The sequence below is a fragment of the Rhinoraja longicauda genome, chromosome 28 (assembly GCF_053455715.1).
Source record: "Rhinoraja longicauda isolate Sanriku21f chromosome 28, sRhiLon1.1, whole genome shotgun sequence".
Classification (NCBI taxonomy): domain Eukaryota; kingdom Metazoa; phylum Chordata; class Chondrichthyes; order Rajiformes; family Arhynchobatidae; genus Rhinoraja; species Rhinoraja longicauda.
This window is the reverse complement of record NC_135980.1, coordinates 6,999,630-7,014,671: the sequence shown is the minus strand read 5'-3', so window position 1 is coordinate 7,014,671 and position 15,042 is coordinate 6,999,630. Positions and strand designations below refer to the sequence as shown.

Sequence of the window (15,042 nt, the reverse complement as noted above, 5' to 3'; positions counted from 1 at the left end):
AACACATATCACATTTGATATTCAACTGTTTTGTAACTTGAAAAGGTATGAAGAATTTCTTTTAAAATGTAAATCTCCGGGGATTTTATCCATTCAACCTCTCGAGACCAGGCTAACAGTCGTTCATCCACTTATTGCAATCTCATCAACTTCCCCACCAATATTATAGCAATCAGCTACTCACTGGCGAGTAATTCACAGCAGAAACAAGGAACTGCAGATGCTGGTTTACAAATAAAGACACAAAAGGCTGGGGTGACTCAGGCACCAACTCTGGAGGACACGGACTCTGGACTCAGGCACCAACTCTGGAGAACACGGACTCTGGACTCAGGCACCAACTCTGGAGGACACGGACTCTGGACTCAGGCACCAACTCTGGAGGACACGGACTCTGGACTCAGGCACCAACTCTGGAGGACACGGACTCTGGACTCAGGCACCAACTCTGGAGGACACGGACTCTGGACTCAGGCACCAACTCTGGAGGACACGGACTCTGGACTCAGGCACCAACTCTGGAGGACACGGACTCTGGACTCAGGCACCAACTCTGGAGAACACGGACTCTGGACTCAGGCACCAACTCTGGAGGACACGGACTCTGGACTCAGGCACCAACTCTGGAGGACACGGACTCTGGACTCAGGCACCAACTCTGGAGGACACGGACTCTGGACTCAGGCACCAACTCTGGAGGACACGGACTCTGGACTCAGGCACCAACTCTGGAGAACACGGACTCTGGACTCAGGCACCAACTCTGGAGGACACGGACTCTGGACTCAGGCACCAACTCTGGAGGACACGGACTCTGGACTCAGGCACCAACTCTGGAGGACACGGACTCTGGACTCAGGCACCAACTCTGGAGGACACGGATAGATGACGTTTCAGGTCGGGGACCCTTTGTAAGGGGGTTTGGGGGAAGAAAGCTGGGAGAGAGGTGGGGCAAGGCAAGGCAAAGCATGGTGGGTAATAGGTGGACACAGGTAACGGTGGGTTTTACTAGGCAGACGGTTGGAACAAAGACCAATGATTAAAGCAGTAAGTGTGAGATAAAAGGATTGAAGAGCTGCAAATTGTGAATCTAGAGAAAGGAATGTGGGTGGAAAGGGAGGGGAGAGATAGGTGTGAGTCCTGTCTGGCACGGGGGAGTGTGGGGGTGGGGAAAGAAAGGGGAGGGGGAGTGGGGGGTTGTTAGTGGTTACCTGCAGTTGGAGAATTCAATGTTCATATTGTGGAGGACGGAACTGCAGATGCTGGTTTACACCGGAGATAGACACAAAATGCTGGAGTAACTCAGATATGGGGAGAAGGCAGGCGCGGGTTACTGATTGTGGATGATTAGCCATGATCACAATGAATGGTTGCTGGCTTGAGGGACCAAATGGCCTCCTCCTGCACCTATTTTCTATGTTTCTATGTTTCTCTAAATGAAATCTGAGGCGGGAGATAATAGAGGTTTATAAAATCATGATGTTCAGTTATGGTGGATGTTCAGTGTCTTTTGCCGAGGTTAGCGGGATCTAAACCTAGAGGGCAGGGGTTAAAGGTGAGAGGGGGGAGATGTAAATAATAGGTGGTATATGGAATGAATACTGGAAGGTGGTAGAGGTGAGTGCAATTACAGCGTGTAAAAGACATTTGGGCAGATTTTCAGGAAAGATTTAGAGGGACAAGGGCCAAATGGAGGCAAATGGGACTCGCTGATGAAGGCACTGGAGCATGGCGACTCCTTGCAAGCTTGTCCCAGATCTACCATCGCCCTACTCTTTTAAATCTCTCTTAAATCTCGCTCCACAATGCTGAGAACAATATTGTGCGCTCTGTATCATTCCCCTCGCTCTATCTACCGTACTTGAGTTTGGCTTGATTGTATTTATGTTTAGTATTAACCGATTTGACTGGACAGTATGTAAAACAAAGCTTTTGACTGTACCTTGATACAAGTGACAGTAATAATAAACCTAAACTCAACTGTAGTCGACATGGACATGTTGAGTTGGTAGTCCTGATTCAATGCTGTATAAAGGGCCTGTCCCACTTAGGCGATTTGTAGACGACTACAGGTGACTAGGCTGTATGCCTGTATGGTCGCGAGTCGCCTCCAAAGAGACGTAGTGTTTTTCTGGTCGCCGCTGCATTTTTAGAATGTTGAACATTTTCCAACGACAGTGGGTTTGACGCCAATGATCGTAGCTTGACGTCTCCTGACGCAGGCGCTGTCGTAGGTTGTCGCCATTGCTGACTTCGGTGAATTCCATTGGCGACCACCTACGTCAACCGGTGACAGGTACCGGCGCCAAAGCCGGAAGCGAAAATGGCGCCATTGTCTTCAGTTGTTGCCGACAGGGCCGTAGCTTGTCGCGGGTGGACGTAGGTTGACTTCGGTTGTCGTAGGTTGTCGCCTGTGTGGTCGGAGGTGGACGTCCTACGCGCGACGATTGGGTCGTCGGTTGTCGGTAGCTTGCCGTCGACTAGGTGGTAGGTTGTTGTAGCTTGCCGTAGACATTCGTAGTGGGGGTCCAGTCGCTGTTTTTTCGACGACCTGCTACGACTCTGACAGTGGCCGGCAGTCGCCTAAAATATCGCCTAAGTGGGACAGGCCCTTCACTCTAAGTCTCGGAAATGTCACCTTTTTCCTTGGATGTTGCCTTATCTGCTATTTCCACCATTTTCAGTTTATACAATAAGCTTGAATAAGCATTAGGGCAGCACTGTGGCACAGCGGTGGAGTTCTGCCTTACAGCGCCAGAGACCCAGATTCCATCCTAACCATGGGTGTTGTCTGTCCGGCATTTGTACGTTCTTCCTGTGGCCGCGTTGGGTTTCCTCCCACACTCCAAAGATGCTCAGGTTTGTCGGATAATTGGCTTCCGTAAATTGCCCTTAGCTTGTCGGATAGGACTATCGAGTGATCGATGGTCGGCGCGGACACGGTGGGCCAAAAAAGTTTCAGGAATCCCACCAAGAGTTCTTTTGAGTGGGAAGGAACTGCAATGCTGCTTTATAACGAAGATGGACGCAAATTGTTGGAGTAACTCATCGGGTCAGGTAGCATCTCTAGGGAAAAAAACTTTTTGTTTTAGACATTTAGAGACACGGCGTGGAAACAGGCCCTTCAGCCCACCGAGTCCTGGCCGACCAGCGATCCCCGCACACGAGCATGATCCTGCACGCTAGGGGCAATTTACAATTTTACTAAAGCCAATGAACCTACAAACCTATACGTCTTTGGAGTGTGGGAGGAAACCGTGGCACCCAGAGAAACCCCACATGGTCACTGGGAGAATGTACAAACACTGTACAGACAGGGCCCGTAGTCAGGATGGAATCCGGGTCTTTGGGGCCGCAAGGCAGCAACCCTACCTCTGCAAACCGCCCTAATACCTGACAATAATAAACCGAAATCTGAGACCCAATTGCACTCCGGTGCCGTGGAGAATAGGTTTAGAATCCAAAATGAATAAGTGAATTTTGGGTCGGAACCCTTCTTTTGACTGAGAGTCGAAGTGGAGGGGTCCTTTGGATCTCTCTGCGCTCTCTGACAGGGGAATTAATAATCAGTTATCCCCGCTTGTCCCCTGAATCTTGTCAAGGGCCTGTCCCACTTTAGGCTATTTTAAGGCGACTGCCAAAGTCGTGGCTGATCGCCAAACTTTTCTTTTACCCGACGACAATGACCACGACAATGCCGAGTCAGGTCGAGATTACAGCGTCTTCGGAAACATCGCGAAATTCCCACGCTGTCAATGCTTCTCCGTCGTCCTAATTTTCGCTGAAATCACTGACAAGTCGGTAAGTACTTGAGAGTTTTGAACTATAACTCCTTGTATGGGTTACTTAAAAACCAAGCATCACTGTAACAAGGCATAAACTGGATTTACTTCCAGTTTACTAATAGCTGTATTAAAAAAAAAAATTTTAGAAGTGGTTAAGTGGATTTTTGTGAAATGTGTGTGGGCATTCTTTGAAAATGTAAGGGAGATGTATATCTGGTTTCTGGGTTGCATATCTGGGTTGGGAGCCCACTTTAAATGTAATCGCTGATGGCCATAAACATCGCAAAAATTCCCACGCTTACCTGACCGTCAAACTGTCGCCTCCAATCTACCTGTCAAATGTCCTGACGGTAAATAAATTGGTTAATCACAAGCATTTTATGGTATTTTGAAATGACTTTACTTATTTTAATATAATGTGCTTCTAAATGCATCTAAGAGAACCTAGCAAACCTGGGGACAGCATGCGACAGCGCCCGCAATAAGCAACGATACCTGGCGACAAGCCAGCTGTCACCGAGAGATTTCACTCCGGATGATTTCTCAGCGATGTACTGAGATCCACTACGATTCTTTGAAGACTCCTCACGATCATGCCCACGGCACCCCGGCGAACTGTCGGCGACAGCCTAGTCACCGGCAGTCGTCTTAATGTCGCCTAAAGTCAGACAGGCCCTTCACGCAACAATATGTCGGTGGTATAGGCGAACTGGAAACTTTTTTTTTCTAATCGACATCTTCTCTCCCACCTTTGCACCCATTTTAGCGGTGGTGCAGCTGGTCGAGCCGCTGCCTCGCAGCGCCGGAGACCGCGGTTCGATCCTGACCTTGGGTGCTGTCTGTGTGGAGTTTGCACGTTCTCCCTGTGATCGTGTGGGTTTCCTCCTGGCGTTCCGTTTTTCCCCCACACATACCAAAGGCGTGTGGGTTTGTAGGTTAATTAGCCTCTGTAAATTTGCCACTCGCGCATGGGGAGTGGATGTGAAAGTGAGATAACATAGAACGGGTGTGAACGGGTGTGAACTGGTGTGAACTAGTGTGAGTGGTCGGCGTGAACTTGGCGGGGAAAAGGGCCTGTTTTCATGCTGTATCTCTAAAATAAACTTCCTCCCCCTTATCCTGCTCTCCCCACCTTTTCCTTCCCATAGCAATTTTTCTTATGGCACTCCAGGGGTTATAGTTTGAACGGGGCTTAGTGCACTTTAATGGATTTCAATAAACATATCACCATTTTGATGTATTACGCTGTTCCTGCTGTTTAATTGCTGGGTAAGTCATGCCAGTAAGAAGCAATTAACAGTCCGTGGTTTGAAGCCGATGGGAGTCTGAACTGTGTACACTTTTCAATGGGAAAAGGGACTGAGGAGCATACTTTTAATTCAGGGCACCAATGTTTACTTGTGGGGAGGGTGAGGCAGAAGCCAGCACCCTAATCCAGAGTCTGGTGTGTGGGGTCAGGGTGATTGAGCGGCACGGTGGCGCAGCGGTAGAGTTGCTGCCTTACAGCGCTTGCAGCGCCAGAGACTACTACGGGTGCTGTCGGTACAGATCTCTAAACTAAATTAAACTAAACTACCATTGAATTTTAGGAGCTGAAACTTACATTTTTGATCTGTCTCCTCACTGAAGCCAACGGCAGTGTTGTGTGGGGTAGGGACGCAAGGAACTGCAGATTATGGAAACGTGAGCAAGCCACAAACTGCTGGAGGAACTCAGCGGATCAGGCAGCATCTGTGGAGGGAATGGATAGCTCAGCAGTAGAGCTGCTGCCCTCACAGTGCCCGAGACCCGGGTTCAATCCTGACCGTGGGTGCTGACTGTGTGGAGTTTGCACGGCCTCCCTGTGACCGCGTGGGTTTCCTTCGGGTGATCCCGTTTCCTCCAGTTGATGTTTCAGATTGGGACCTTGGGTTCCATCCTGACTATGGGTTCTATCTGTGCGGAGTTTGTACCTTCTCCCTGTGACCCCGTGGGTTTTCTCCGGGTGCTCCGGTTTCCTCCCGCATTCCAAGGATCTGTAGGGTAGCAGGATAATTAATTGGTCTCTGAAAATGGCCCCTGGTATGTAGGATGCGGAAGTGGGATAGCATGGAGCTAGTGTACGGGTGATTGATGTTCGGCGTGGACTCGATGGGCTGAAAGGCCTGTTTCCACGCTGCATCCCTGAATTAAACTAGTGATGAATTTGACGTTTTTGGTTCGTTTTCCTATTTCGCACAGCAACTTTCCAACATGCTGTCCCGATAAAAATCCGTTGTGCGTTTGAAGAATTAAATGGTTGATGTATCACGCAATGGTTGTGATTTCTCCATTGCCTCCTTCAAAAATGATCAATTCTTTGAGGAAGGATACAGTTAGAGTACAGGAAGGCAATGTGCTGTAAAGTGATCCATGTTGACCAATTTAATGCGAGGCGTTTTATTTTTTGCTGTTTGGCAGCGCGCCAACCGAGAAGGTTAGGCTGAAGGTCCCGGGAGATCGAGTTGGATTAAAGTCTTGCACAATTCACCTGAAGCTGATAGCACGGAGCATTTAATTTATCGTGCATTAAGATTGTGTTCTGCGACTGTGGTCTAGTTTCACAGCCTCGGGGAAGAGATTGGCGCTAAGGAGTTGTCTAAAGACCTCTCAGGAGGAATGTGCTTTCCAAAACGCTCTTGAAGCGTTGAAAGTCAGTGGGATGTTGCCTGGCAGACTGCCCAAGCGGTGGTGTAGGGATGGGGTGCGGGGCAGGGACATTCGGTGACAAGAATGGGACAAATCTAACACGGCATCTCCATCTTAAAGGCAGCACATGCAAATATCAGAGTATTCCCTCCGGCCAAACCATATTTAACTCTCATCTGAGTCACTTTGGTTTGGTTTGGTTTGCAGATCCAGCGAGGAAACAGGCCCTTCGGCCCACCGAGTCCGCACCGACCGGCGATCCCCGCACCCTAACACTATCCTACACACGCTAGGAACAATTTATAATTATACCAAGCCAATCAACCTACCAAACCTGTGCGTCTTTGGAGTGCAGGAGGAAATTGAAGATCTCGGAGAAAACCCACGCAGGTCACGGGGAGAACGTGCAAACTCCGTACCGACAGCACCCATAGTCAGGCTTGAACGCGGGTCTCTGGCGCTGTAAGGCCGTAGCGGTGCCGCCGTGCCGCCCTGGAGCTGAAGCTCTCCAGAAAAGCATGGGGCTGGCTCTGTGAAGCTGCTTTTGTTTTTCAGGGCCTTCACCTCGGTGAGTCTGGCATTGATTCTGCCTGGTGACTTAAGTGCTGTGTAAATACCTACTAACCCGAGTCGAGCTTTGCAGAGTTCAGGGCTTAATGCCTCCCCTGGCAGTTTGACTGGAGTGTGTCCAGAACGCTGTTGGCTGCGACTGGGAAGCTGTGGCTTTCTGCGGAGTTCTCTGCGCGGGCTGCTTTTGTCCACGTTGCTGGGATATAAGCCTTTACTGTGGCGTCACGAGCAAATGCCTGGCTCGGTGGGCCTGCACGCTGTTGCAGGGGAACGAGACCCTTGTAAATGTCAGCCGCTGTGTTTTAAAAATAGTGTTTAGAGTAGCCAGGTTGGCCATTACCCACACACTGCCGCAGAGAGAGGGAGAGCCTGTTCCCCATTCCACAACGTGGGAGACCTGGCAGCATCGTGCAGCCATCGGTACATGGGGGGGTGGGGAGATGTTTATGCTGTCCTGCTCAGCGCTCCACACCGACGTCCCCCTTAAAGAACATTTAAAAATCTTCGTTTAAGGGCAGCACGGTGGCGCAGCGGGTAGAGTTGCTGCCTTACAGCGCCAGGGACCCGGGTTTGATCCTGACTGCGAGTGCTGTTTGTGCGGAGTTTGTACGTTCTCCCTGGGACCTGCGTGGGTTTTCTCCGGGAGCTCCGGTTTCCTCCCACGCTTCAAAGACGTGCAGGTTTGTAGGCTACTTGGTTTGGTAGAATTGTAAAATTGTCCCTAGTGTGTGTAGGATAGTGGGTATCGCTGATCGGCGCGGACTCGGTGGGCCGAATGACCCGTTTCCACTCTGTGTGTCTAACATTGAGTCGTGAGCACTTGCAGAAGATTGCAGACCCCTCAAAACAGCATCATCCTGGCCTCCAGTTTGTGGAGTCATGCAGCGTGGAAACAGGACCTTCGGCCCACTTGCCCCATCTATACTAGTCCCACCTGCCTGCATTTGGCCCACATTCCTCCAAATGGATCCTATCCATAGCAATGTGTACTAATAGGGGGCTCTTTATCCTCTCGTGGGTGTGTTTGGGGCAGAAGCTTTTAACATTGGCCACTGTAACGTAGGGCTGATGGGCTCACTTTAACATAGAAAATAGGTGAAGGTGGATGCCATTTGGCCCCTCGAGCCAGCACCGCCATTGATTGTGATCATGGCTGTTCATCTGCAATATAGAAACATAGAAAGTAGGTGCAGGAGGAGGCCATTTGGCCCTTCGAGTCCCGTGTTGGGAGGGACCAACATGGCTTCAGCTCCAATTTTAGGGCACTAATCTCAAACAACCATCCCTTCCCTGTGCCCCACTTGGATTTGCACCCATTTTCCCCATTTAATTTCCCCCTACCACCCTTATTCCTTCCTCTAGCTTCACAATTCTCACCTATTTCTATCCTAATCTCACACCTTTTGTCTTCTCATCTCTGACCATTGTCCAACCATCTTGCCAACCAAACGTAAAATGGACAAGGGAGAGCCAGTGGAAGTGGAGTACCTGGACTTTCAGAAAGCCTTTGATAAGGTCGCACACAGGAGATTAGTGGGCAAAATTAGAGCACATGATATTGGCGGTAGGTGTTGACATGTATAGAAAATTGGTTGACATGAAACAAAGAGTAGGGACTAACGGGTCCCTTTCAGAATGGCAGGCAGTGTCTAGTGGGGTGCTGCAAGGCTCAGTGCTGGGACCGCAATGTACACCGATCAGCCAAAACATTATGACCTGATGAGCCAAAACATTATGACCACCAGCCTAATATGCTGTTGGTCCTCCGTGTGCAGCCCCATACGCAGCAGGGTGCGATGCACTGTGTATTGTGACATATTCCTCCCGTGACCACCATTAAAAGTTTCTGTGACTTGTGCCACAGTAGACCTTCTGTCACTTTGGACCAGACGGGATAGCCTTCGTTGCCCTCGCGCATCGATGGGCGCCCAATACCCTGTCGCCGGTTTGTGGTTTGTCCCTCCTTGTACCACATTGAATGGCGGTGCTGGCTCGAAGGGCCGAATGGTCTACTCCTGCGCCTGTTGTCTGTCTATCGATGTACCCCACGCCTCTATCACCCACCAGGCTTTTTCCTGTCCCTTCTCTCTTCCAGCTTTCTTCCTCTCCCCTGCCCCCCCCCCCCCCCCCCACCCCACCACACTCAGTCTGAAGAAGGTTCAATGCCTGACCCGAAACATCCCCTGTCCATGTTCTCCCGGAATGCTGCCCCAGCACCTTTGTCTTTGTCTGCCGTTCCTGCCTGCCTGCGGTTTGTTCAAAGGTAGGTTTGGGCTCCTTTTTTCTCTGTCACTGGGCGAGGAAATCTGCTGGAGGGAGCCGCTGGCAATTCGTCCCGTCGCACAATAATGCTTTTAGCATCGCTCTGCCCACTAATGCACACAGCTGCACGCCCACATCCCGAAAGACCGTTTGGATAAGCGAAGGATACTGAACCAAAGCCTGCTTAATGACTTGTTTATACCTCAGCTCGGCTGGGAACCATCGCTTGCAGATGGAATAATGCTGCCTCTCCCACATCGTCTTTTTGCTGTTACGTTGGTGGCCGTTGGCAGGGATCTGGAGGATTATTTTTGGCCCCCCTCATCCATGTGCACAAAGTGAATTCATCCATCACGTTTAATCGACCAAATGTTCGTACGCCTTTCAAACCTCCTGGGGGCCAACTCAGCATTTAAAACCGTCAGCAATTTGCATCAAGCTAGTCTTTTGGGATTGGGGTTCAAATCCAAAGCTGGAATCCCAGTTTAAAATGGAATTCAGTGCAGTTTAGTTTAGTTTCGAGGTAAAGCGTGGAAGCAGGCCCTTCGGCCCACTGAGTCCGTGCGGACCAGCGATCACCCCATACTATCCCACACACTAGGGACAATTTGCAGAAGCCAATTAGCCGACAGACCTGTTCGTCCCTGGAGTGACTTCCTGACTGAATGGTGCTTTACAGAACATAGAAAAGGTGCAGCACAGGAACAGGCCCTTCAGCCCACAATGTCTGTGCCAAACACGCTGCCAGGATGAATTCATCTCACCTTTCTGAACGTGATCCACACCCCTCCATGATCCATACCCCACGTGCCTAGCTAAAAGCTTCAACACCACTGTCGTATCTGCCACCACCCTAGCAGTGCATGCTTGGCATGAGTAAATACAAATTGCCCTAGATATCTCTTTGAATGTTTAACCAGTCTCACCATAAAACTATGCCCTCTAATCTTTGACATTTTCACCTTTTTGGAGGGGGGGGGAAGGGTTCTGACTATCGACCTTATCGTAATTGTACCTTATCGTAAATGCCTCTCGTAATTGTACCTTATCGTAAATGCCTCTCGTAATTGTTTATACGTTTACTGGCATGGTGGTGTAGTCATAAAGTAGCTGCCTTGCACGGTTCAATCCTGACTATGGGTGCTGTCTGTACGGAGTTTGTACGTTCTCCCTCTGACCACGTGGGCTTTCTCCGGGTGCTCCCGTTTCCTCCCACATTCCAAAGACGTGTAGGTTAGTTGGCTTCAGTAAACATTGTAAATTGTCCCTGGTGTGCAGGGTAGAGCTAGTGTGCGGGGATCGCTGGTCAGCACGGACCCGGTGGGCCGAATGGCCTGTTTCCGCGCTGTATCTCTAAACTTAAGCTAAACTAAGAAAAGGTGTGTTGGTTGTCTTCAAAGTACAGATGCTGAATACTTATCTAATCTGACGTACTTCCTCTGAAATTTCTTTCTCCCGAGGCCATGCGGCCCTAAGAAGGTGAGGTGGCTACTAGCCCATGCGACCAAGACGGGGGAAATGTCCTTGAAAAGTAAACTTTGTCTGAAGGTCTTTAGCCTGAAATATTAACCGTTTCACTTTCGGCAAAAAGCTGCCTGGCCTACTGAGCATTTCCAGCAATTTTCCAGCTTTAATAGATGAGGAACTGCAGATGTTGGTTTCACCAAATGACACAAAGTGATGGAGTAACTCAGCGGGTCAGGCAGCATCTCTGGAGAATGTGGGTAGGAGACACTTCAGACTGAAGAAGCGTCCCGACCTGAAACGCCAACTATCCATGTTCTCCAGAGACACTGCCTGAGCTGCCGAGTTATTCCAGCACTTTGGGTCCTTTTCAATAGACATGCCCTAGATCCTGAACTTGTCCGAATGTACCCACTTGTACCCACAGCATCATTCACATATGTTCTCCACTTTCTTGGCCACCACAATGAACTTTACCAAAGACTGTTTAGTCAGTTCAGTTGATGGGTTTCCAGTCAACCGTTGAAATATGCCGGTGCAAAAACATGGGGGAGAGGAAAGTTTAACCTCCTGTTAAAAACAAAAGACACAGTGGATAAGACGATGCACTTCAACCTTTGGGGGAAGAATGGAATGACTCCACTCAGCCACCTTGACAATGTTGTCACCTTAATAATATCCGTGTTCTCCAGAGAAGCCACCTGACCGGTAACTCTGGGGTCTGGCAGTATGTCTGGAGAACATGGATGTTGTGATGTTAGCCTCTTGTGATGCCTTCTGTAGCTGGATTGCACAGTATTTAGGGGTGATCTCTTACTGTTTTTTTCCAATGAAAATTGGTGGGCTGAAAGTGTGCTTCCTGCTGTTTGTATAAAGGGTCGGCTCAGTGGCGCAGCGGTAGTGTTGCTGCCTTAAAGCACCAGAGACTCTGATTCGCTCCAGATTATGGGTACTGTCTGTACGGAGTTTGTATGTTCCCCCTGTGACTGCGTGGGTCTTCTCCAGACACTCCGGATTCCTCCCACATTCCAAAGACATGCATGTTTGTAGGTTAATTGGCTTCTGTAAATTGGGATGGAACTAGTGTGAACGGATGATCGCTTGTCGGTGCGGACCCGGTGGGCCAAAGGGCCTGTTTCCACGCTGTATCTCTAAAACCAAAACAATCACGATTGCGATGTAGAATGTTGTCGGAAGTGGTGAAAGAAAAAAACCAGATGTGCAACAGGTCAAAAATGAGGGCCTCAAAAGTGGAATGACTCCACTCGATCACTTTGCCAACGTTGTGATCTTAAAATGGTCCCACGCAGACTGAGTGGAGGAGGGGTATTAAATGAACAGCCCTTCAGCTTGATGGTTCTGAGTTTGCTAACTACTGAGAAGGAAAAGGGGAGGGTGTAGGAAAGAACTGCAGATGCTGGTTTCAACCGAAGATAGACACAAAAAAACTGGAGTAACTCAGCCAGTCAGACAGCATCTCTGGAGAAAAGGAGTAGGTGAAGTCTCGGGTCTCGCCCCGAAACGTCACCTATTCCTTTTCTCCAGAGATTCTGCCTGACCCGCTGAGTTACTCCAGTTTTTTTGTGTCTCGGAAAGGGAAAGGAAATGGCCAACATATACCATCGACATCCCTTTAAAACCTCACATGCATGGCTATAGGTGGGTTTGGCTGGAGTCTGGGGTGGAGGATTGTCTTTAAATAGTTCTCTCTGCAAGAATCATAGTGCGTGCTGTCATTTCGTTTTCATCCAGCGTGTGTATTTTCCCCTCAAAATTTATCCTGGGCCTTATCTACTTCAGAGTTCCGTACACTCGTCCAATGGAGACAAGCCAAGAAACTCCTCGGAATATCCCATCCACCTCAAGAAGAAGAAGACTGACGAACGGGACTCTGTGAATGACTATGTAAGTCGATTTGACAATTTGAATCATTCTTCCACCCTGTGGATTTTCCATCTTGACCACTCTGAATATCCAACATTATGCTCTGGTCATATTGGACTTGGTTTTAATGTCACTGTATTATGCAGCAGGCTGTTGCCTCTCCCCTCACCCCCTTCACTGCCCCCACCTCCATGCCCTCCTGTGCTCTGCCTGCCCGCTCACTCCCACCATCTGCTCTCTTCCTCCACTCTGTCCCTCCATCCACCCTCCCCCTCCCCCTCCCCCTCCCATCCCAACCCTCGCCCTCCCCTCCCTGCCCTTGCCCTCCCTCCGCCCCCTCTCCCTCCCTCCGCCCTCTTTCTCTCCCTCCCTCCGCCCCCCGCTCTCTCCCTCCCTTCGCCCACTGCCCTTGTCCACCCTCCGCGCCCCCTCTCCCTCTCTCCCTCCACTCTCTCTCCATCCACCATCTCCCTCTGCTCTCTCCCCCTCCCCTCCCAGCCCTCCCATCCCTGCCCTTGCCCTCTCCCCGTGCCCTCTCTCTCTCCGCCCCCCCCCCTCTTCCTCCTTCCACCCTCCCAACTCTCTGTTCTCACTCTTCCCCTCCCTCGTCCCCTCCGCCACTCCTTATCCCCTGCACCCAACCAACAAATACAAACGGTAAGATTTCTCACCTCCTCTCTGCAATCCCTATCCCACATTTGCTAATGTTTGCTTGGGCCATTATATTGAAATGTGCGTTCCTCCACACTTGTTATCTCCACTGCCCCGGGAGCAGGGAGATTGGTGTTTGATTCATTGAGGTGCTAACCATCTAGAGGTCCAATTACATTCCACTGTGAGACGGTGCTTGGTTATTTATTGATGGTGAGCAGCTTTGCCAGTCTGCAATAAAAATGTTGGTGCAATGCTTATTTGTTATGTTTAATAATGCAATAAGTTGCCATCAGCTTATTTTGATAAGTAAATCTCACACACTGTTGAAGCACATTTATTTTAATGGTTTAACTGATTAGAAACACAAATGTGACTGTGGTCTGATAACAGAATGTAATTTCATCCGTGATATCAGGAAACCTGGAGACCTCTACATTTTCTTGTTGTCCTTTGACTGACTCAGAATAATCCATTCACTGCCACTCCTTGTGGTTTTTCTAAAGTCAGACTTTTCCCCCCCCAATGTCTACAAAGGTTTTGCAATCCTGTTTCCAGTGCTGATACCGGGATCCAAAGTTCTGGAGGAATTGAGCAGGTCGGGCAGCATCTGTGTGTGGATAGACACAAAATGCTGGAGTAACTCAGCGGGTCGGGCAGCATCTCTGAATAGAAGGAATGGGTGACGTTTGGGTTCGAGCCCCGAAGGGTCCCCTCATCCTTGCCTGGAAGAATAAAGTCCTTGCCTGCTCAACCTCTCCCTGTAGCTAAGGCCTTTGAGTCCTGGCCACATATTTGTAAATCTTCTCTGCACCTTTTTCAGCTCAGCAATGTCTTTCCTATAACAGGGTGACCAAAACTGAACACAATGCTCCAAATGTAGCCTCATCATTGTCCTGTACAACTGTAACATGATCTCCCAACGTCTATGCTCAACACTGTGACTGATGAAGGCCAATGTACCAAACGCCTCTTGACCATCCAATCCACCTGTGATGCACTTTCAAGGAACTATGTACCTGCACTCCTAGTCCCTCTGCTCTACAACACTCCCCAGAGCCCTGACACTCACTGTGTAGGTCTTTCCACGGTTAGACTTCACCGGGCGGCACGGTGGCGCAGCGGTAGAGTTGCTGCCTTACAGCGAATGCAGCGCCGGAGACAGGTTCGATCCTGACTACGGGCGCCATCTGTACGGAGTTTGTATGTTCTCCCCGTGACCTGCGTGGTTTTTCTCCGAGATCTTCGGTTTCCTCCCACACTGCAAAGACGTACAGGTATGTAGGTTAATTGGCTGGGCAAATGTAAAATTTATCCCTAGTGGGTGTTGGATAGTGTTAGTGTGCGGGGATCGCTGGGCAGCGCGGACCCGGTGGGACGAAGGGACTGTTTCTGCGCTGTATCTCTAAATCTAAAATCTAAAAAGAAATGCAACACCTCACACTTCTTTGTGTTAAACTCCATCAACCATTCCTTAACCCTCCTGGCCAACTGGTCTTGCTCAATAGTCCCTAGCCTTGGGTGCGTTGTGTTCAGGTGATCTCACTCCTTGTGTCTATCAGTGATGTAGTTGCTAAGGGAATCTGTGGATTAAAGTCTGTGCCGGATAAAGGGCAGTTCGCTCAAATCCAAAGAGCGCCATGGTTTTGTCGAGACTCTGAAATAAATGGCACTGTGGATGGATCAATTGTAATCATGTATTATCCCTAGTGTACAGGGTAGTGCTAGTGTACCGGTGATTGTTGGTTGGTGCTGACTT

At 49.6% G+C, this 15,042-nt stretch overlaps 1 protein-coding gene across 6 annotated transcripts in view; it reads left to right on the top strand.

Moving 5' to 3' along the window:
- The window catches only part of LOC144607165 (transducin-like enhancer protein 4), a 567,195-nt gene that overhangs the window by 495,508 nt on the left and 56,645 nt on the right, over positions 1-15,042 (top strand). For 5 of the 6 annotated variants that reach the window (XM_078423813.1, XM_078423817.1, XM_078423814.1 and 2 more), the window contains one exon: positions 12,549-12,653. The exons of the other annotated variant lie outside the window; for it this stretch is intronic. In XM_078423813.1, the coding sequence (XP_078279939.1) occupies positions 12,549-12,653 (105 nt within the window). The remainder of the gene's footprint in view (positions 1-12,548; positions 12,654-15,042) is intronic. 6 annotated transcript variants of the gene reach the window in all.